Source organism: Rhopalosiphum maidis, chromosome 2 (assembly GCF_003676215.2).
Source record: "Rhopalosiphum maidis isolate BTI-1 chromosome 2, ASM367621v3, whole genome shotgun sequence".
NCBI lineage: Eukaryota > Metazoa > Arthropoda > Insecta > Hemiptera > Aphididae > Rhopalosiphum > Rhopalosiphum maidis.
The window spans coordinates 24541413-24567797 of NC_040878.1; the positions used below are offsets into that span (position 1 = coordinate 24541413).

The 26385-nt window shown below is 28.8% G+C and overlaps 1 protein-coding gene across 2 annotated transcripts in view; it reads right to left on the reverse strand.

Moving 5' to 3' along the window:
- Positions 1 to 26082, reverse strand: part of LOC113551370 (neurotrimin-like) — an 85575-nt gene extending 59493 nt beyond the window's left edge. For both annotated transcript variants that reach the window (XM_026953578.1, XM_026953576.1), the window contains exon 1: positions 25794 to 26082. In XM_026953578.1, coding sequence (XP_026809379.1) covers positions 25794 to 25899 — 106 coding nt within the window. In that variant the 5' untranslated portion in view covers positions 25900 to 26082. The remainder of the gene's footprint in view (positions 1 to 25793) is intronic.
- Between the last annotated feature and the right edge of the window lie 303 nt (positions 26083 to 26385).

Sequence of the window (26385 nt, forward strand, 5' to 3'; positions counted from 1 at the left end):
TTTGCGTATTTAATTCTCCAATTTAAATAATGAAACTTCTAGAAATAATAATTCACATTTAAAGAAAATTCTAAGTATATATAACAACATCCACAAAACTTGATGAACTTATGAACTTATTAATAAAAATATAACTGAATAGACATTTCCTACGTATATAATACAATAAAATTACGTGTTAGAAATATATACGTCCTAATTATTTATACTTTACAATAAATAAACTTAAAGTAAAATAAAGTTTTTTTTTTTCAAAAATAATTTTTCACTGTTATCTTAGTATCTGATGATATACATATATAATCACAAAAGAAAAAATATTAATTTTAAAATACTACACACAACGACAATAAAAATAATCAAATTTTATAAAAATTGAATTAAGGTAAAAGTATAGAATAGGTAGTATGAAGTTCTAAAAAAGTGACCCCAAGCTAAATATAAGAATAATAATTATTTTTTAAGATCAAAAATAACGAGTAGGTATATTCAAACATGAATTTCGAGCATACGTATTACTCACTATTATTACGTAAGCCCAAATTAAATTAATATAAACAGCCTACAAAGTGTTGTATAACTATGTATTGAATATTATTTACCATCCTTTGATTCAATATTGATACACAAAAAAAGTATATGACTTGAAGCGGTGGTTTGCTTAAAAATTTGCGTCGTAAAAAAAGAAATTAATTTATATATTATTTATAATTTATAATTAACTATTAATTAAAATCGTATTACTTTAGCCTTCATTTTAACTTAAATAATGTATTATTTATTTAACTAATATTATTATAATATATAAATGTAATGATTTATAATATTACCAAAACACCTAAGTAAGTAGAATAATTAAATATCGATGATTTTTCCCTACATATTATAGGACTTTCATTTTGCATTTCGGTCGTGCACAACACCGGTGATTATTAACTAGTTAAAGTTCTATTTCACAGAATATAATAGTTTCCAAATTTTTAATCTAACAAAAATTCTTATTATAAACATTATTATAATTCTGTGTTTTATATAATAAAATATGTATAATACCAATAAGGCGATATAGAATATATATTATTATCATTATATATTTTATATATATATATAGTACACACACATACGTGGTATTGTTTAGAAGTTAGAACTAACAAGAACTAAATTTTAAAACTGATTTTTTTATTTAATTAGACAAAATAAAAAGACTAATCGTGATATAATGTGATAGAAACATTATATTTCAAACAAATAGTACCTAGGTATACGAGTATGTGTATAGTATTTTTTACCGTGTGAGCCTTGGAAATACTCAAAATTATTCAAAAAATTACAGCTTAATGAGTATACTAAATGATTTAATAATATTCTATTTCATAAACCCTCTATTAGCACTGTACACATTAATTAATATCACAACCAATTATCATTCAAATAATTAAATGAACTAAACAATAATAAAAATATTTCTCTAGCATGGATTCCTGCTAAGAGGACTAAAGAAACTAATGAAAAATTAAATAGAGTTACAGATAACTCTGATATAGAATTATGCCCATATCTATAAGACCGCGATATACAAAATTATGTAGCGACACGATAAATTCAATCACATTAGGTATCAAATGAAAAAAATCACTGGTTTGATTTACAAACAATTAACTAAAGAGATCAAGTAGTTTACCTTATCATGAACCAAAGTAATTATAATAATCGGAAAGACGTCGGAAATGTGGTTATAAATGACTATCAGGTAAGTTATGAATCGCATTGCATACCGATACATATATAGTTCAGCTTGCAGTACACTCTTCATAGTCAAACATAAAAAAATGCCGATAAAAATATACCAAATTAAGATACTAATACCGACTTTCAGAAACTCTTGAAAAAATTAAATAATATCACAAATTATATTATTTTAAAGTTATAAACCATTAAAAAAAACTTATTTTTTACCATTTACGAAAATTAAATATCATCACATAACAACAAAATATAAAATTATGGTAACTTGGAGTCCTAATATTCGTAAATATTTTTTATTACCCTTTATAATCTGGTTATTTTTTGACCAGTATCAAAATTAGTTCGAAGCCAACAGGTAACTTATATTTCAAAACAATTTTCCTTACCATTTATAAAAATGCAAATTAAATGATCGAGAAAACAACATATACAATTAAAGTAATTAAAATTACGGTTTTTAGTTTTGACTGATACTTTTGCAGGCCATAAAGTTAAATCGATTTTTAGAAATTTAAAAAAAAAAATTAAAATAATAAAAAGTTTTCCATTCGGCACACAGCGTTATAAATTATAATATATAATTGTTTCGGTGTATAACATATTATTTGCATCACAGAGGAATATAATTTCATCGAAAACAGTAAGTAGAAATGCATTTACGCTGTGTATAATATATGCGTATTACGTATTGCGTGTGTAGCCAACATATAATAATATGCCTATATTTTAATAGTTATACCACGGAAATTCAACACATTTTATACAATAACATAGATACATCTGTGTAGATACAGATTTTATTTGGACAACGCAATACAGTATACCTGGCTATACCTAATACAATTTATTACATACAAGTTATAAACAACCGGTTACTGCACGTAACGAAATATTCATATGAAACGTTATCGATTCGATAAATTTATCGCAAGACTGTTGATGAATAGTAAGTGCCTGTATATGTAGAGAAACGTATGGCCATATCAACGCGATCTTTAGTCGACAGCGTCACGTATGAAGATCGCGCTAATGACACGAAACGTGTGTAAAACGCTAATCCTATCAAAAAGCGATTAGATGATTCGGCCGTAGCGGCGGGAAGGCGGTGAAGAGGTGTAGGGAAACGAAAAAACAACCGAGGAAATACAAAACCGAACGCTAAACAGCGCGCAAACGAAAAACCTGGAGGGAAAAATAAATGCTTTACATATTTTAATAAACGTGGACGAGCCACGAAGGTGTAGAGGTGTAGGCGGCGGCTGAATGCCAAGACCGGGTGATCTCGTGGGCGCGTGTGTCAGTCACGCAGCAGCACACGTGCGACAGATGCATCAATCTCGCACGAACGCGAAATGAGGAAGACGCCGCACATTATACAGCAGAACGCGGAGAAAAAAAAAATGCCACGGAACAACGACATTTGTGTTGTATTATTCAACCACGTACCCGCAAACGCCCCCTCCCCACAACCACCACCGAACGTCATCCGGTGCCGTTGCGCCTTGTTGATTCCTCCCGCGGTTTAATATTGCATTCATCAAATAATAATAATAAAAATAAAAATATATACGTAAATCGTATAAATCGTCAACATCGTCAACAGTGTATAATGTATATAATACCTACCTATATTATATATATTATGTATAGAACAGCGAGAAGCGCAATCCTTAATCGATTTACGTTCGCTGTGTTATTATTATTGTTTTATATTCGGGCACGGGTATTGTACGCACATTGTTGTCCGCATAAAAAGCGATTTGTCCCAATACACGAGTGCTGCAAAAAAAAACGAAAAAATTCTACGCTGTACATAGTACTGCTGCAGACACCTTAAAGCGTGCGCGTCAAATGACTTTAACGTCGACGAGGTTTTACGAGGTTGATCTTGCAAGCTTTACAGCGGACAGTCTTCGATTTAAATCCACATCGCGGATTTCTTTAACGCACATCGTCGTTTATATTACTTAATTTATAGAACTGAATGAAGCCACGAAACAGAGAATAGCGGGCCATCGTCGACGCAACTACAAAACTGGTTGTGGCACTAGAATGTGAACTTGCAATGCAGTGGAAATATTATGCAGTTCGTAATAGTGACCACAACAAAAAATATTTTATACAACCTAACTTTTCATTAAATTAATAAGTAGTAAAACAATGATACAAATAATAAAATAATAATTTACTATCATTGATCATCAATCTTGGTAAATGACATCAACGGCCGACGAAAGATGTACATTTGCGTTTAAAAAGATTTTTGTACATCATCTACCTACATTAGATATTTACCGATTTTCGTCATCCACACACACACACACGCATATCATATATAGGTATAATATATGTATAAATCGTGAAATGCATTATGGATTACTCGAAATAGAGCTTATAGCATACATAATGGAACATATTATATTATATTTACACATTCCATATTAGTATACGCACAACGCGCTACACAAGACGTCGGGTAAAATAGACTCTATAATATTGCGTTTACTTCTGAAAGTTTTTTCGTAACGAAATCCGGACCCGCACTACAAGAGCGGCGACAGTCGAGAACGGGTGTGTCCTTTTAGGACACTAAATGCGCCGAATACACATATTATCCGATTTATCGGTTTGCATAATATAATGTGTGGGGATTGGGCGGTGGTTGCACTGTATCTGGCCGATAACCCGCGCATACATCTTGCAGACCACGAGCAGTCGTCCCGCTGTACACAGCATCAGTACAGTGTGTATATATATATATATGTGTGTGTGTGTGTGTGTGTATACATTATAAGGCGGCCGACCACTACCCGACGGCGGCGAATAGCGTTTACGAACACGCATAATATCGTCGGTCGGGTGCATGATTTAATCGCGGTTTATCCCAAGGTTCGATTTAATATTGGCCGAGACGTTTGTCTTTTGACTCTACGTACAATATTATACACGTATAATATAAGACGCCCCGGAGGAGAGTTCAGGCACCCTATCCGTGCGCAATCCACCTCAAAGTTTGTCCGAGTAAACTAATATTATATTATCACTGCCGGAATTCGACGTTATACTGCAGCGGTCGGGTACCGTTGCGTTGGTCAGAGCGGCAGAGCGAGTGGGAAGAGCTGATAGGGAACGGAAGAGGACGAGTGGAAGCTGCAGTACGTGCAGGAGATTTAGCGGGCTCCCAAAAAGGACTTCCGGACGCGCCGGCAATTATTAACACCGAGCACAATCCCCGGTATGATTAACCCGGTAGTTATTACGAGCAAAACCGCTGTTTAATATCTCTCGTCGTGGTGTGGAGTGGCGTATGTATTGAAAAATAACAGTCACCGGATATCCGATAATAAGTAATAACACACATCGACATGACGACTGAAGAACATAACGTGACTGATGGATTTTTGATTTCCCCTATAGACGCCCAGTAAGTGTCAAGAAAGTATTTTTTAAGGTCAAAAGAACTATTTTGCGGACCCGACTCCAGAAGCAATAAAATTAAAAATACTGAAAAAAAATTCTCCAACAATAATACGTTTGTTTAATATATAGTAATGAATAGTATAAATAAAATTGCATGATATAGTAATAATTAATAATACATATAAATAAAAAGTACGAAAAAAGGAAAATACACATAACTGCTCTGGGAATTGTAATGCAATACATTGTAAATTTCAAATTTGCATCGTCATTGAGTATAATACTTTAAGTCACTGTATGGTATGTGTTAATAAATTTCATATTATACGAAAAACTACTCTGAGCATAGGCGGTCTATCTGTTTATATTACTCAGTATAATTAATGTTATATAAATTATATTGTTATTAAGTTCATTTATTTTACTATAAGTATAATACAGAATAGGTTGAATTCATGTTTGCCAAAAACATCGCATTTGAAAATATCATTTTTGTGTATATAAAATATAATCATTGATGTGCTAATAATTGCTGAGAAGAAACTGAATTACATATATAACTTAATCGTCTCAAGAGGAGGTAGAATTAAAATCTACATTTTAAAAAAGATCATAACTTACTTAAAAATAATAATATCAATAAAAGACTACGTGGGGGGGCCCTAGATAATAATCCTACCTTTGAAGTTTATAATAGGTCAGTTCACTCTAATATCAAAACTAACAGCACAATATATAAACTGGTGAACGAAAATTTGCTACGACGTACGTGTGTAAGACGGAGACAACACATGCGTGTACTACGTCCTCTTAATCTACGCTAAATTTATACTGTACATAATATGTAAATATAGTTAACCTAATGGTGTATTTGATATCAATGTTATTAAAAAAAAAATTGTGTTAAATATTTTTGGTTACATTATGAAATACTTATGAAGAATTTTCAATTAAATCTACAAGCCTTAAGCTATAAAAAATTAATATTTGAAAAATGTTTAACTACAAAATAGTTTAGCAATGTTGGTGATTTTGACGGGAAAAATGTTCATTTATTGGATAAAAATCAAAAATGTTATGTCTATTATACGTAGCAATAAGAGTTAAAATATTTTGAAAATATTAATATGTGAAAGAAATTCTAATATAAACATTTGCTGTAAAATTTCTAGTATCTAGTAATTTAGTTTTGAGTTAAACAAAATCAATTTAGTCAAAAACTAGGTGTAATAGTTTCAATTATTTCTTCGCGATTATTAATTTAAAGAATAAATAGGTACTTACTAGGAATTTTTTTTTAAACCCTCGAATGAACTAACCAAATCTAGTTTATCACCAATAATACTCTCAAAGTTGAAAAAGCTAAGATTTTTTCCTACATTCATCATCGATCCGATCAGAATCTAAAACAAGCTATGTATTATATGTAACAACACAAAATATATAAAACATATAAAACTGTACTTGAGATACAAATTTAAATTGCTTTTATTCAATTAATTAACCATCAATTAATCGAATGTTTACTATTGAACTATATTGCGTTCGTTACTGATAACACAAAATATACATGGTTTCTCGTGATTATAGTTTACAAACTCTACATTAAAGTCATCGACCCATCTAGGTACATGCAGTTATTATGTATACATGGTTCTAAAATCGGTAAACGCCGACAATAAATTTCCTAGTAAAGATCAAAAGTATTTTCCACTCGCTATTCCCAGAATAATACGGTATTATTTAAAAATAATTCGAAAATTGGTCAAAGTCTGGTCAACTTATAAAATGATTCTAAGATTCTATGGCCTCTTTCTGAAATAGTGACTAAAATGTTAACTTGCCAATCATAACTTTCGATATTTAGACTTAAGTCAACACACGTAAATGATATGATACATAACAAACGTTTATCATATTGTATTCGATGAGCTTTCATTAATATCAGACAATTTGAAAAAAAAATGTATGCACATTAAATTCCTCCGTTTTTAACTTGTTTCGTAATTATATGTTTATATATTAGAATGTGATTCAAACGTTGTTATTTTATACACGCTATATGCAGACGACACGGCATTTATTTTATACCTTTATATCTGTGTCCGTGCAATTTTTTGTCCATAAAAAAATACCACCTCTTATATAGGACTTTCCAAAACTTATTTTATTTTATTTCATCATTAACTGACATAGTAGACATTTTCGACCCATGACCTAAAGCGTCGCATCGCCTGTCTGCGCTATTACTTCGTTTTCGCTTAGCGTTGTTTCATACTATTTTTTCTTTTTACTCAGCTCCTAAAAATCGTAGCTCGATGTTAAATAACCTATAATCTTCTTCAATAATTGGGTTTATACATAAATATTTTTTAAATCTAAACGATAGTTTCAAAGATTAAATCGTTCAAACAAACAAACTATTCAATTTTATTATATTAGTATTATAGATAATAATTATAGTATAAGAGAGAAACATTATAACCAGAACATCGATGAAATATAAATATTATACATTTTTTAAAGAAAACAACAAATTCATTTATGCTAAAAGTACCTATATTACTATAGATACAATTTGAATTTTATTTTTAATAATGTAAATATTATTTAGACCAATAATATAATATAAACATATACATTATATTATATTCTTATGTTTTTGATTTAAAATAAAAAAATTACAGTACCAATTTTAAACCTAAATCCAAAATTTAAGGTAATATACTATAGGTTGCAAGTGTCCTATTACGTTATTTTATCAATTAGACCAAATGTCTAATGAAATATTAGAGATTATAAACGAAAAAATCAGTTTTGATTATTCACGCATTCTACGTAATCAAAATGACCCTGTTCTCCATGTTTTCATACAACGAACGGCTAAATATGAAATATCTAATGAGCTATGTAAGATTGAGTAAGAGAGAATTATATTGTATATTAAAGCAAAAAATAAATTACTAATTAAGTATAGGTGTCTAATATATTTTATTTAAATGCTTACTATAAACGCAATATTATATTATTAAGGTTTTAAAATTTGAATTTTATAAATTTGAATTATAATATACTATTAATAACAATAAAAAGTGGGGACCGCTTTGCGGTAAGTACATTTGATGTCGAATGCGGAGTGGGTTAATATTATAGGCTTGTTAAATTTAAATTCATTGATATCTATATCATTCTATACGAAAAACAATTCTGAACGGACACTGTCATCAGCATAATGATATATATAAATATATTTTGATATAACTATTAAAGTCATTTGTTTTACTTTTAGTATTATAATTTATAAGTTATATTTTTAAAATATCAAATACACTACATACAATTACTCAATACTTGAATAAACAGTGACCATATTGATTTTATTTGATAAAAAATTACGAAATGTGTAATCAGAAGCTGGAAGGTGTTTCGGTTTAAGATTAGATATTTAACTAGATATAACGATACAAGGAAGATCATAATAATATATTATACGTATATTATGTAATACAATCTGAGTACGGCAAAAATAATTTTATACAAAAGAAAAAAGTATATTATTATTCACTTTTTATTTATATGAACACGGTAAAAAAAATGGTTTCATTTCATATGTCTACCGTTTTTACGAAATAATGGTACAGCCGATTGCCCTAGGAGATCCAATATAACGCCGGAAATTAAAATCGATTACTCATCCAGTCAGTAAATTCCGCATACGTTATATAGGTGGGTAATAGTAAATGTGTACAGTGGTATTGCCATGCATTTATGTTTCCGAGTGGACTGTATTCATATAATATGGTGTATACGGTTCTCGATACGAACGCGGATAACGACTTGTTTTCCCCTTGCGACGAAATTGAAAGTACAAAAAAAAAAAATTAATATAATATTCCAAACAAAAAAAAAAAAAATCACTTTATTCTGAACGCATTCAGTTAGTAAGTTGGATTATACACATGCCATATAATATCAGCATATCGGATGGATACACTTATTAATATATGATATTATTCAGAAAAGTATGGATAATACTAATAAAAGAAAGAAAGATATTATTATTTATGTTTAGTAATTCAATTGCGTTGTTATTTCTATTAGAATTTCAAAATTCCAATTACTAAACAAATTTTTCAAAAAAATAATTTAAAAAATGTTTTAATATTTTTACTTAAAATATATTCAAATATACCTACTTATATAACATTACCTATTTAAATTCATAATATTTCTTTTATCAAAACAATGTTTTGTACAATATTATTAATTACTGTCACATACCTACCTAAACTGTATTTATATAATATATATATATACATCTGTTATAGCTTTAAAATATTGTATAAATACCCCGTTGACATTACTTAAGATAGTTATTTCGACGTTCATAATTTGGAATAGTTGGAAATATACATTTTACAAGAATGTATTATTAAAAAAGGGTATTACGTTTTAGAATTAACCCTCTCTAGCTATAGGTTCAAACATTTCAAACTGTAATACGATTACAAGAATACAATTTTAATTGTTCGAATTCTAACAAAAAATGAAAAACAACTTAAATACAACAAACATGATTATATTTTTTCTATTTAATTTATTAAATCTTCCGATTCCGAGTAAAACCTATGAATGGATATTACTAACTAACAATGTAAACATTTTACAATATATTATTATGTGGGTGTATTAACATTATATTTTGTATTAAGTTTTTTTTTTTATGTACTTACCCGTATTTTTAGCTAAAATAAGTGCTCCAAAAGCATAATGTTTCAATAAGTATAAATTTAAAATTTAAAACAAATATAATTTTAAAGTTAAAAGCGATAATCTTCTATTCTTATAATTTTACAAAAACCTACTAAATTACTCTAGAATCTTAACCTGCAACGAATATTTGCATTAATTTAAACATTTCTAAAAACGTATAAAATGTTGAGAAATTATTACTTTAATTACCATATAAAATACAGTAATTAAATAATTTTGAAAACTTTTGTATAGAATTTTAAATGTCAAATAATTAAAATCTGATATTTATTTTACCAACAAATAACTTGGTGTTTGGTTCATTTTCTACTACTTATCTTTTATATGAAACACATTTTGAGTCTGTTGCCTATTTATATTATATTTAGTTGTGTAACAACTCGTATATTTTTGGATTTTTTGCATAATAAAACAAAAATGTACAAGAAAAGATCTAATATATATGTATATATATACAATAATTCTTATTTTTACTAATGAATATTTTGAATTTTGATAATAATACTTTTCCAAACTACATTATACTACTATTATATATTATGAAGTGAATGAAGAATTTTTTTTATAAAGATATTACAATATAGTTAACGGGTTACAAATAGCTTTTATATACGATGGAATAAATTGTATCGCAGTAATAACTCATTTAATATTACTATAAGTAATTTTAATTAATATTGTGTAATCCTCATAATATGATAACCTATAATCTGATTATAACTTATTTGCAATTTAACAATCGAACAACATTTGTGACTTTTAAAGGATAAAAATCACGGAACGGTTAATCGACCAGTTGCAATTTGATTTATTGTCAGACATTTGACGGTGCGTTGAACTGAAACGAATACCTTTCGAAAACTAAGATATAACTTAATAAAATTATATCGTCAACAGCTATTAACATTATAATGAATATACCCATTATACCTAAATAATATAGTTTTACAGACAATTTCAATATACTCGACTTTGAGAAGAAAAGGAGAATCGTGGCGTGCACGTGACGCGACCGCTTCAGCGATGGTGGTTTACGTACGTATTATAGCCGCGAGAATGTTTTCAAGGGCGCAGTCGAAAAAAATTCTACAGCTGCGCGTGCGCACCCTCCGCTGATATTAGTTTTGTGATGAGGCGAGTCGATGACGGGGTGCGGTGAGACTACGGTTGAGTTCCACGTAGATTTGCATGCATATGTATATATGTGTATTATCTACACATAACCGTGTATAGTGTAATTTTATACATATAGTTGTTTATTTATTATTATACTAATTATTTTTTTTTTTTTATGACCGTCGAAACCACGGCATTCACAAACGGAAAGGGAAGAGATAATAACAATAATGAAGAGCATTTTTCATTGCTCGCGACTACAGAACAAAGTATAAGTAAGCGTAAGTATATAAACTATAAAGTTTATGTTTTGTATACAAACTTATATAAAGCAAAAATGATAAAAACAACGTAGACGCGATCGATCTGGCGATGACGATGGCTGCAGAGTATAATACTCATATTGTATAATTTCAATATCACGATTAGTCCTGTTACAATATATTGTATACTATACCTAATATGCCGATATGCGTGTACATTGTGTATCCATTTATGCGTATACGATGTATACACGTCACTACACACACACACACACACTAGCTGTACTCTTTACATACACACTGCGCTCCTGCAATCCGGAAGTTTGCACACCCTGAGGCGCATATAAATTCCGTTGTTGACACGCCGTTGAGGATACGAAATCCCCTAGCATGCATCCCCACTTCCGTTGCCACTGCCACCACTGCTTACAATGAGGTAGATTTCCCTGACATCGGTACATAATAATAACAATAATAATCACCACGGCGGCGGTGTGCGGCAACGGTGCATTAATGTTGTTGTGGTCGTCAACGTAAGTTTGGTTGGTCGAATGGTCGTTCGGACGGTCAGACGTATTATTCGCATATATCGAATCACTATTGCGATCTCCGACATCCCTTCAAGCACATTAATATACATGACTTGCGAGCGCATTTTATAATACATAATTTTAAGGCCTCGACCCTAATACGCCGCACTGTTGTCGGTGTTGCAGCGGATGCGACACGTCGTGATACCGCAAAAAGAGGAAGGCGATTTCAATTATGCAAATTAAAGTGCGCGGGACGACTTTGGGTGGTGGAGGCGATTGTTGTATGTATGTGTGTTATAACGCACGTGGCAATGACGACACACCACGGTCGTGGCTCTGCAGTATGCCCTCGCCCTATCTTTCCAACCCTCGCCGTTGCACGTCTCTTTGTCCAACAACCCTCTCTTTCCGTCGCTTTCTATAATAAATGTATTTCTTTACCCCTCGGCCAACTTCTGTTCCCGGTACTAGGGAGGCACAACATTTGACGGTGCATCGCGGTGCGGGACGAGAGATTCGGTGACATCCTCCGGTATACGAACTCTTGAAGAGGAAGTATATACTTCTCAATATGTTTATGAATAAACAGTTATTCAAATAAAAATAAAAAATTAATAATCATTCAGTTCAAACGATCAACATAAAATATATTGATAGCCAACATTAGAAATGATCAATATTTCATTGTTTTGTAAATATTTTTTCTGAGATCACTTATTTTCTAATAATTTGTAGATACTTAATAAAAATACTTAATCAATTACTACAACGATTATTAATTCCATAATTGACAGTTAAATCCCAACATTTTAATTCATGGATGAAGAAATATTACTAAATAAGTATATTAGTTAATATTAATTAATTATATTATTTTAAATGCAGTCAAAGACTTGGATCAAACATATTTTAAAATTTAGTCTATAAACAATATGCATAGTATATTATTTACCTATTATTATACCTGTCTGTTAACTTCTAAAATAAAATTGTTATAAAATAAATTAATCATTCCTTACCATACACATTTCAAAAAAATAAACATAAACAGGAGTTTCCTTATAAAATTTAAAGGCACGTCCATTTTCTACTTAGACGGCCAACAACGCTAATTTCCACGGTATCTCGTTAATCACAGGACCGGGCAAATCCTGCTTAAATCTCAGGCCGAAAATATACAAGAGGGGACGAAAACATGGATAGTTTTACCCCTCTACGTGGGGTAATTGTGCAATGACAAGGGAGACATAAAAAAAGAGCGTGAACAGGAAGAGAAGAGGATGTCATTTGTTCGACAAAACATAAACGGCATACGACGATCTTTCTCCGTGTTAGTCGTGTACCATAATTAATGGTGTCAACAACTCCTTGGGAAAAAAAAATAATAATGCCAAGGAAAACGATGTGCCAAAAAAACTTAGCAAGCGAAAATATCACCTTAGCACGTTTTTGAGTAGCTTTTAAAACGATTATACACTGTAAAACATTTTTAAACTCACTTTCGCATAATTATATCGTTATTCATTAGGAAATTAATGTAAATGCTGTTAGATTTATTTATCATTGTCATAGTGACACAAATAGAATAAAAATTATTTGATATTTTACACTATTCAATACTCACATGATATACATTCGTGTAAATATATTAACTAAAACATGATTAAATTGTTTATAAATATATATTTTGTCGGAAGCTATCGAAATTTTAGTAGTATCATTGATTTAATGTAATACAAAATCAATAGTAGTATGTTTTATTAGTATGCTTTAAAATTATAAAAATATGAGACAATTAATTATTTTATTGAAGCAATTTTTAAAGTTTATTAAACAAATTGTTTCAACAAATGTGTATACATTAAACAATTTAGTTGTAAAATATCATACCTTCAATTATTAAAGTCTATGGTTTGATCAATTATAATTTATAATACTTAGTGCTAAACAATGTATAACCCGGTAACAAAAGATAAAATACACTACTATACAATAAAATAAACCAAAAAGACGACAATTTTTTGAATCCAACACAAAGCTATTTCTATCAACAATATTTTCTGTTAATTTATCGCTACAACACTACGCGTATTGATGGAAGGGATATGTGTAATAAGTATGTTTTGTTAATAATATCTTCCAATTATAATTTGGCATGAAACACAGTAGCCTTGTGAAACCTTATACCAAAATAATATATTTCATCAATTCCAGTATAAAGACATATTATGTGTATTCAGGTGTATCAACAAATTTACATTATTATATTGTTACCATTCGTCTATTTGCCTATTAGCTAGTTGTGATTTACACTTATAAGTCGTTTCTCATTTTTGCTCAAACTTCTATATTCCAGGCCGATACGTCAGGAAAATTTCAAAATACATTGACAATGACTATGCAAAAAATACATGTTTACATGTTGCGAATTTAAAATAAGATAATTAAGTAACGGTTAAAAATACACTTTTTATATATATAAAAAAAAAAGAAGATATTTAAAAAATGAAGAATGATATTAAAATAATATACATTTTAAGTTATCTAGGTATATGGTTTATATAAACCATAATATTATGAACATTATAACATAATCATACAGGTATTTTCGTTCTCAATTCAAATTTCTTCCAAAAATTTCACCAAATATTTTTTTTTTTATAATGCATTCACATTATATTATAATATACCGTTTAGTTTTCTCATTTATTTTGTAAAGAAATATATTAAATAATCTTTTTTCAAAGGAAAGTTCATTGAAGCTGAATAAACCAATCCATATGTATATTATATATAAGAAAAACCCATACACCAGTTCATACAGATAGTAAATAACTATAAAAATATATTAAAAATAAAATCATTGTAAAAACTAAATATTCTCGTTAATGTACTTTAGAAAATATTAACACAACCCAAGTATAATATAATAATGATATATTATAAGTATTAAAATTAAAATAATCAAATTACTAATAGTACCTATTTTAGTAGCTGACTTGTTCTCTGTTTTGATTTTAAATTTATTATTTTTAATATACGCATTTATTACTCAAATATTCCTACTTGTATGAGTTAATGAGAATAATAAGCTGATGTTTAACTAAAATAAAATATTTATTTTAAACTATGATTTAAAATTTATATTTATATTACTTGTAAAAATATTAATTTTAATAAATAAAAAACTACTTTTAATAATTATTAAAACATATTTAATTCTATTTAAATTACAATTATGAAAATTTTAGTTTTTTAACTTATATTTTTATATTCTGTTTATATAAAAAAACAGTTTCTATATATTTTATTGAACATTGTAAGAGATAAAAAATAATCCTTACCTATAAAATCAAACTAATTTGAACGATTTAACACCGTTTTTATTTGTCAATGCGGAAACAGCATAACGAAATTTATAATATGTCTTGCAAACTGTTACACAGTGAACAGACGACGTTTATTGCGATGACTGTTATTTGCCATACACAAACAGATATACAGCAAGATTATCTGTGTATGTAGAAGGGATGTGAAATAAAATGGTACAGGTTTTGATTAAAAACCACAACGCCCTACCTCGTGCTCCAAAAACGATAATATTATGTAGCATTAATGCCCAGAGCATAGAGTGCAATGTTTTTGACGCATTTCGCCGCAACGCCGGACTTCCGGGCGAGTCTGAAATATACTCCTAGCTCTTTCATATTTTTCCAAACGAACAACTTTCAACGAATGAATAAATAAAACGCCACAGTACTGAGAAATATTTAAAAGAATAAAATTATACACCGGAAGTGTAAAGAAAAAAAATACTTCAATAAACGTCCGTCAACCGGAAGTGAATGAAAGAAGCGGTACTTTTTGGCGGCAACGCGTGGCAGAGACCATCAATCTTTTGGAAGCGCGTTGTGCATGCCGATGCAACAACCATCGTGATGTGGCGGATAATCCCTAGGTTTGGCAGGGAAAAGAAGCATTTGGATACGCTTTAATCATACTGATGAGAATAATGGCATATCATTATTTTTGTATTAAACTTTTTCCATTTACTCAAATTTAACACCAGAAATAAATACAACATATGAATGAAATCTGATATATTTTTACGCAAATATCGAAAAAGTTATTGTTATAAATTTGAACGATATGGGCTTTATGTGAATAATGTTCATTATATAACATATTTATAGAAAAATACTTCTAAAATTCTGTAAATCTTTTATGATTCTAGGTACTTTTGAACATATTTCTTATTTTTTTTTTAATATTAATCATATTTATATGACATTTATCAAAAGCCACGTGTAAATTTTCAAAATACAATTTTCAAATGAATGAAACTACAAATGTAAGTATAGATATATTGTTAGAAAAAAATTTGAAAACAATAAACGTTATTAAATAAAATAAGGTAATTGTGACCACTTATCTTAGAATTCAGTATTGCATCTATACATTTGCAAATTAAGACTTATGCCTATAATGTATACAATTAATTTATTACTGCCATATTAAAAAAATTACTTCTTGCGAAAAAGGTGAAATGACACTATTATTAGAATCGAGAATAAAAACGAACCATTTCTTTGGATGATGGATACTAAGTGATCGTGTCGCATTTTTGCGGTTTTATTTATTCCTTTTCGTAGGTGCACTGTGCACCATCCGAAAAAATTCACACCACGACCAGCATTGAAATTCACGATGCACTCCGGCCGGCAACCAGGGTCAGTAATACAGTTAGGAAAAACAGTTGACCCGGCGTCATGCGTCTTGCCAATAAATCACACAGCCCCCCTCCGACGCCGCGTTGCCAGACGTCCGGGTATGTGCTTATTTATTTTCGTCCTTGTCTCCTAACTCTCGGGGAGAACGGAAATTGTGGCTCGCTACCGGTACCTCAAAACAACGCACAATTCATTCTCCCCGCACACACACACACAAACACACAAACACTCACTGAATACCCCGTCAACCGAAATTTACGAGCGTTTTTAAAGGACTATCATTGGTATTGTATCGTATAGCATGGCCACACGTTATTATTGAGTCAAATAATATTATGCATATCAATCGTCCTGTTCGCGTTCCCACATTATATCGGGAAAGGGATGTATATAATGTAGAATGTGTGCCCACGTTTGAGTCGTCCCAAATGTACGATTCATCAAAGCGAAAAACACAATCCCGGACAACCTATACACGTGCCCGTGCGCGCACACACACGCGCACACACACACCATCGGGGAGTATAATATGATGTATCTGTTGCCTGTGAACCCGTTGCCTCTCCCAGCCACCTTTGGGCAGCTACGACCCATTCACTCCTACGCGTTATTTCCGGTCTGTATATATACGTATATAATGCGTGCGTGCGCGCGTGTGCACTCTAATGAGAACGACCTTTACCACTAGAGATTCGGCTGTGTGGTTTTGTACGTTTAAACGTCGATATACGTCTAGAGTACTGCGCCCAGTAGATATAAAGAAGGATATTATTTTTTTTTATTTTGACATTTGGGAATTGATCACTTTTATTAGACAGCTAGTGCTGCAGAGTGTATAATATACTATATAGTATTCGAATGTGATTTTACCAATGACGTGGTATTATACCATGGGGTATTTTAAGATTTGAAAAAACAAATCAAGCAGCTAGTATTAAACATCGCTAGTACTTCGTATTCCATGTATTATGTAGACATGGAAATAGTGTATCAGGTAGTTATTATATTTTTCTAAATCGTACTAAATGATTAATATAAATTTCAGTACTTTTAACAGTTGTTGCCCATTGCTTGTTATGAGAAATAAATTTAAATTAAAATTGCCAGATAATAATATGTGTAACACAGCAATATTAGACTTAAATATCGTATTTAATATCGGATTTATAGAAGTTAATTAATGTGATTTAGTTTGACTTTATCGTATGTTATTATAATTCAACATATTATATTCATATTATACAAAATAAAAATTACCAAAATAAAATATATCAGATATTTAGCTTGATATCAATTAAAAAAACAGTTAACAAAATTAGTTCAACTAAAATAAAATTAGACAAAATAAATATTGAATTGGCATGTGATAGGTAATTTATTATATGAATATGTTAATATTATTATAAATAATTTCTTAAAATTTTCAGTTAAGTCTAAACATAGAATCACTATATTTTTAATATATTGGAAAATAAAAAAATAAAATATTAATTTAACGAAAATATTATAAATACTTACTAAAATATTATAACAACTTACACGATTAAAACCTCATATTTTCAAACTTCAATGAGGCAATAGTTATTAAGGCAATATAATTTATCAAACTATTATGATACATTATTCTATAAAAATGTTAAATCACCATGATTCTAACATTACGGTACACTATAACATTTTATGTTATTTCTCTTTAGAAATAATTTTTACAATATTCAAGATTATGTTAAACAAAACGATTATTTTCTTATGATTTTGGTACATTTTTTTAATACCACAATAGAAAAAAAATTAAGTTCATGTATGCCGTAGAGTATAACTATTTGAATTATTTTCATAACAATTCTTCAAACCCGTGGAATGTTTACTATACATATTATTTATTTTATATCTTAATTTTATATCAACCGACCACTCTTCACATTCTCCAAAAAAAACAAAAATAAAAAACGATAAAACCCTCTATTTTTTTGTTATGTTGTCTGACCGTAAAACAATATTAAGCATTTGTAATGAAATGTAAAATAAAGGAAAAAACAACTTTGAAAAAATATTACATTATGAAAATTCAAATTTGAAAACACGTTGTTTACTTACTGTGCTGAAACTTGGGAAAAATAAGAAGTTTAAACATGTATATATTATGTTTCATATTTTTTCAAACACTTTATGCTTCCCGTATCCGCTTAATCTTTCGGCACTTGCATTCTCTTTGTAAAGTAAATACATCGAAAATGTACCCTTCCTACAGAGCAAAATATGTGTGTGTATTTTTTTCAATATTTACTTTATGACACGATCTCAACAAATGGCAACTGAATATTGTACGAGTTTAAAAATACATTTCGTTCAAATGCTTTAAAGTAAAACACGAGTAGCACAACTCAATAGTAATAATCATTTTGGATTGAAAATTTTCAACCACCTGTTACGTAGGTTTCAACTATTATAGTATATGATTGCACATAGAGCACATAGAGCATAATAATATATAGTTTTGATATTTAAAAGACGCGATGCAACGTCTTAATTGTTGACAAATAAATTAGTACTTAACATTTCTTTCACAGAGAAATAAATTTAAAAATCACGAATCTTAATGATCAAAATGATTAATTAAGTATTGTCATATTAAAAATCAAAATCTTATGAATGTTTTATAAATATATTTATATATATAATTCAAACATTTAATAACTCCAAATATGTGTTATTTTATAGAAGAAAAATATTATAATATTATTATAATAGTGGCTAGTTTCAGGTTTTGATTTATAAAACACTAAGCCAAAATACAAACATTTGTGCTACTAAAATTATTTTAGTATTAACTTAGAACTATCACGAATAATTTCCACGTAAAATAATGACCTAATATAAGAAAAAAAAAACTATAAATTATACAATATACAAACATACAGAAATATTTTTTTTAAATATTGTAAGATAAAACACTTTATAAAAATATAACCTGTGTAGTAAGTAACAAAATTAAATTTATTTAATTACATTTTGTAATCGAAATATATATATTTAGATTTATTATTAAATTTGACTTTAAAATATGTGTTAAATTTACATATTTAAATTGAAAGTTAAAATTATTTTCTCAAATAATTTTAAAAACAAATATAAAAATTTTCTGGTTACAACTTCATTAGTTGTCAGTGTATTCCAATTTTGTTCACAAAATAGAAATGTATATGGGTAAAAATTATCATATAGGTAAGTACCTACCGGTAAAACAAAGTTCAGAGTAAAAAATTGAAATCACCAAAACAAAAAAATCCCTCGGGACTAGGTTTGAAAGAGCTTTTTGATCCCCCCCCATCAACGAATATTACAATTTTTGATTAATAGTATTGGTTCGTATGATGAACGAATGTGCCTTTGAAATGTAAATTTCGTCTGTCCAAAAGCAGAATATCTACTAACGCCTATTTGAACCCCTGGGGAAGGGTGGCTAAGTTCATATTGTTACTAGCCACTACTGTTAAACTCGTTAACAATGAAATGCCTGACGAACCGATAATTTGCTCTAGAATTAGTTAGACCGAAAACTGAAATATTTATCTAAACTAGAGAATTAGAAAATATTATCGAACACACTAAATTTGTAATTGACTCAATTATTGATTAATATTTTCGTATATTAGTAAAATCCTTATACTCTATATTAAATATCTTAGAGTAAATGTGTACATTTTTCAACCAATTTAGATACTAGTATACTACGATAATCCTATCTTAAAACTATTTATTTTATGCAAATACAAAATTATAATATAGACCAATACATTATATTATAACAATTTAAAAACTGTATTAAAAATAAAATCAGAAAACATGTGCCCTCGTGATTATGAAAATGTCTTGTCAGTGTTTTTTTGGTGTATGATATTTTATAGCAAACACAAGAACCCTTAATAATAAAAACCTTTTTCATTTGAGGGAGTTAAACTTTATGACTTGTGCACTCTAAATGTTCAAAAAATATAAAATTGTAAAAATAAATCTAATGCAATTAACTTATGTACATCTCTAGTTATAATTCAAAAACCAAATTTAATGTTTATAACAAGAATAATGTACAAAAAAATAAATAAATACACAAATCCCACATTTCCACAGTAATATGGCACCAAATAAACATAAATACTGAAAAAAAAACAATCATTAATTTTACTCAGGTTACTATCGATTTTGTTATAAAATAATAATACATTACTTTATTGAAATTATATAAAATATTTATTAAAAAATAGTATAATATAATTATATAATAATAAAATATATAATAATACTTTATTAATAGTATCAAATAAATATTTTTAGAATAAACATTATTTTTTATTAATAATATTATATAATATTAATCACAGCTACAGATTATATTTTAAAAACATTTAAAGTGTATTTATGTACAAGGAATAAAATATCAATTTCTATCGTAGTAAATAGGTAATGATTCAGTCTTGAAAAATCGTAGGCTGAATTATTTTTAGGTAGGTAAAACATATTTAATTTAATTTTATGTATCCAAAATGAATATGAATCAAAAAACTTTTTCAAAATAATATGACTAAATGAATGTTGACTGATTGATATTTTTTTTAAATAAATATATTGTTAATATCAATTTTTTATTCACCAATATCTTTACTTTTTTACCTTAATTTACGACATTAAGACACAAATAAGGATCGGATTATAGTTTAAACTGCTAATTAATCGAATAAAAAAATCTATATAACAATAGGTATCATATTATATTTTAAATTTTAAATTATTTTATTATTTAAATATATATATATATAATACATATCTACAATAAACATATTAATTTAAATTTGCCATTTATTAATTATATTACTGAATAATGTACATACTTACACGTATATGCTATAGATTTACAACCTACCTACATAATTAGATTACATAATGTTGAGTTGCTGTATTCAGTATTGATTATGTTAATACGTTAATCAACTTATTATGATTATGTTCATAAACTCTCAAACTTAAAAACGTTCATTTTAGCTTCGCTTTTTAATAGGTCATCTACTATTTTTATTATTTTTATAATTTCAAGCACAATTATAATCATCGCATTACTTGTTAACCCTTTAATATGCCGTGTAACCGCATATCGTGCATGATAAAACAGGCGTATTTTAGTAAATTTCATAGTTAATCCTTCAGGAAACGGGTTGGCTGGGAAAGGCATTATATTACACGCCGTTGGCGTATTGCACTTAAAGCCGATTATCTCGTGTGTATATACCAAATAATCCGTCATTATTTCATACTTCATTAAACAGCATTATCACAAAAGCGAAATCATATTATTTGACAGATAAATAATTGGACCACAAGGGAATGTATTATGAATCGGACCTTGGCCATTCATGTTATTATCGTATTATTATTAAGTGGCCAAGTAGGTAGGCAAAAGTTATATTCAAATGGTGTGTGATTTTAAGTCTTATTATTTCAATCGTTATTTTTACTTATTCCATTTCCTAATAGTTTAAAAAGTTTATGATAGGTATATAGAATTGTATACACGGCGATTCGATTAGGCAATTTAGGTACATTTACGTTCTGTAATAATATTTACTCGAGTACGTCTTAAAACTATAACATTGAAACATATAGTTATTAGGTAATAATAATTTAAAATAATTTACTAAATAATAAATCAAATTTTAATAGTATATAAATAAACATGCAACCACATCCAATTTTATGCATAAAAAAAAAAACTGATGATCCTTAATTTTAAGGCATACAAAGGTGAGAAACGTTTTCCTCTACACAGTTGACATACATGCACTATTATTTTAAGAGTCTGTAAAAAGGTTTGATGATAAGGTAAAAAAATTAAATCCAAAGCACAAAAAAAAAATCAACCCTCTAGAAAGAGCTCCGTCCGGAAAGCTAGTACCCACCACAAAAGTGGTCACGTTATTTATACACCGGGTGGCGAATGAATATTCATGCTCTCTCTCTCTATATATATATATATATGCATGTATATACTATGCAACTGACTAAGGCTCGTGAATACCATCATCATCATAATACTATATTTAATGTACATAAATATTTTTATTCGTAAAATAAAACTATACTAACTCGACCAAAAGAGCTAAAACAATGTTTAACATGTGTTGTTTATCGTTAATCCTTAAAGGGATGTTTCGACATACCTAATCAGACTTAATTCCTTTTTTAAAGTCCTACCAATTTCCTTGCAGAGGATGTAGTGTCCCAACTAGGAATTATATTTATTTCATATATCACATAACACCCATGTTAAAGTAATCCTGAGACGTTCACATTTTTTGTATAAATATTCACGCATGTAATATTATGTCAAATAAATTTAAGTACAATACACTAATATAAAAATAATATTGATATCGTCTAACCAAAAATATTAATGTGAATTGTTTATTGAACTTTTCTAATGATGACAATCCCGATTGACAATAAAAAGTAAAATGTATTTTTATTACATTGAAATTAAGTTTTATCTATTTTGCAGATAAATTTAACAACCTCCGTCAATTTTTTCACTTCTGTTTCAATTTTGCTCAAATTTTAAAAAGGTGCGTAAGTGGGTGTCACTCTACTGTATATTATCGAGTGAGTAACTGTAATGGATGTGTTAAGTTCTTAAATTTGAATTCAATTATATATCATTACATATAAAGGTTAGGTTAGGTACATTACCTACAATTATTTAAGCAAAAGCGACCTATATCACTAAGTATATTTCATAAATAGCTCAAAAATATTTTTTTAAATGTATACTGTGTTTATAAAATTATAGTATAACACTTGGTGAAAATGTTAAGTTTTTATAGTTATTCATTTTTGAATTATAACAAAAAAAAAAAGAAATCAACTTATCCAAAAACTAGTTTTGATAAAAATTCAGTTTTTCCTCAACTTTTTTTTCACCCGATTAATAAAGAAATTATTAGACAATTTTTTTCTTTTACCAAAGTACCTATTAAATCAAATTTTTATCAGAACCACTCCTAAAGTTAAAAATTGAAGATTTTTACTGTTCCAAAAAGTGATAACAGGCATAAAAAAAAACACATCATAAATAATAAAATCAATACATTCATTGCTCCTCTCAGAATCTAAAAGAAAATATCTTAAAAAATATTGATAAAGAAAATGCTTGATAAATTGTATAGACTGTTATGTAACTAGTTCAACTAGCTATATAAATAAAATAAACATATAAGAGTTAGAATATCTATCAAAACAACTTTTAAACATAAAAAAAAAATTCTACACAATACATATTACAATATAGGTTAGGTTAGGATAATATTTTGGAACATACAACTATATTTTGAAATTTTTACTGAATTTTTTTATAATAGGCTTACCTTTTTATCTCTTATAGCCTATAGATAATGCAAATTTTACTTAAGGATCTAAATCATATCACTCCTATGTTAATTATTATGCATTTATTCATAGCTTAATTACCTATGATTGCATAAAAACAAATTTTAATACAAAATTTAAAATAAAAAAATTGTATATTTTAAGTATTCTGTTATCATATAAAAGTATGAAAGATAAGTTTCAGCCTACATCAAAACGTATGGTATAAATACACGGTGTTTAATTTTAAAAGATACCTATAACAAAGTAATTACAACCCTTTTTAGTATGTAGTTTTCAGAAAGATGCGTAAATGGAAATTACTTGATGAATAAATGAATATAAGCTAAATATTTAATAATATGAATAATAAATGAAAAAAGAATGAATAGAACACTTATTTTTAATTAGTTAAATTAGTTTGAAAATATAAGTGAACTATTTTATACATCGCATACTATTATTGTTTTCACATAACAATTGATCGATTATTACAAACCTATATTTATTGACTAATTATTTTACATTAAATTAACTAAATATTTATATTTATATATATATATATATATTCAAAATAATTTGATAACTTGTGGTTTTACAAGGATTAAATCATACTTTTTAGTCTATTAGTTTACATTTTAATAAAACATAATATATATTTTTCATAACTTAACTAGCATTTACTTATCGAGCTTGCTATTATTATTATAACTAAAATAGCCATAAGACCGAGGGGCTTTAATGAAAAAGAATTAAATTGTACCTACTTATAAATCTCAAAAACATACATTTTTTTAAACTTATTCAAAAGTTTAACACAAATATTAAAGGATGCTTTTTCTTAGTCATATATAATCTTTTCAAAAAAGGTTACAGTGGTTTTCAGAACTCAATAATAAATTTATCATATATAGTATAAAAACATAAAACAATGTTTTAAATATTGTTACATACTATTTTTAATAATTCAAATTTTTATGTTTGGGTTTTAATTAATTTGTTTTTATAGAAATCCTCAATATTATAACAAGAAATAAAAATAATTTTTTGTCTAAAGATTTTAAACAGTCGAATACACATTGTAATTTATTGTAAATTATTTAGATTAATTATTAATTAATTAATATAATTATCATCACGGTATCATGTATCATCTTGAATATCCTGATAACAGTCGTCAATTGTTATACAATAAGATTTCTACCATATAAATTTACGTTACTTTTGACAGATTGAAGGGAAAAGTTTTATCGAATCCTCACAAAAAATAAAATGTATAACGAAATTATTTGAATTTTTTTTAAAGAACACAAAATATATGGCATAACCATAAGAACAACGTAAATATTTATATTTCAAAAATAGACTTACGTGTGATATTAAGTAGGTAGAATGACTAGAATTTAAATATTTAATTATTTTATATTCAATAATACATCATATTATTATATTAACATATATATATATATATATATTATATACCATATATGTCACCTTGAAATCGTAAATATTATATAGACATCGTGCGATCGTTTTCTTCCAACATCAGTTTATACTTATTAAATTGACTATAGAAACTTATTTTTGAATTCCCAATTGGAGCACATGCATTCCCATGGCCGTTCGAATAAGCGCTTTTACTATTCACATGTATCACTACGGGAATGGGAAATGATGGATACACAACAACAACAACAGTTCAAAAGTTTATATTAATATAGGCATGAGTATTCATAGGTAAACGTGTGGGGGTTTAATAATAATATTTATGATTTTACGAGAACATCGCGGACACTGACCTGGTGGCGAGGCCGACAGTGCCAACTCGCAGAGCAATCCGACTGTGACGAACGCTTTGCACCACATCGGCGGTGCGCGACGTCCACGTGGCTTATTACTATTCATCGTCGCATCGCAGTCCGCGGGACCAAAAAAAAAAAAAAAAAACAAATAAAATTGATAACGATAACGTCTGTTGCAAGCGGTTACAACAACGTGTGCGCCTCGTCAACTCGCGCGATAAAGTGACGATCGTCGTCGTCGTCGTCGTCGACGGCGTCGGCGGCGGGCGGTCGGCCACGAGACGGCGTATCGTCTACAATGTCCCCGCGGCGGCACGCGACTAACAGGCCCGCGACCGTGGCGGTCCGGAGGCGATGCCCCCCCTCCCACCACCCCCTAACCAACATTGCCACCGACGAGACCGCCGCGGGCCGTGCGTGTCGCCCCACCGGCGGCTAAACCAATTACAGGCGACAAACGCGGTGCGCAAACGTCGCGTGGGCGTGGCCTACGACTTGAGGCCGCGACGGATACCGGTAGACAACGAGCCACGCGCGCGTGTGTGTACGTGTGTGTGTGGGTAGGTGTGTGTGTGTGTGGATGTATAAG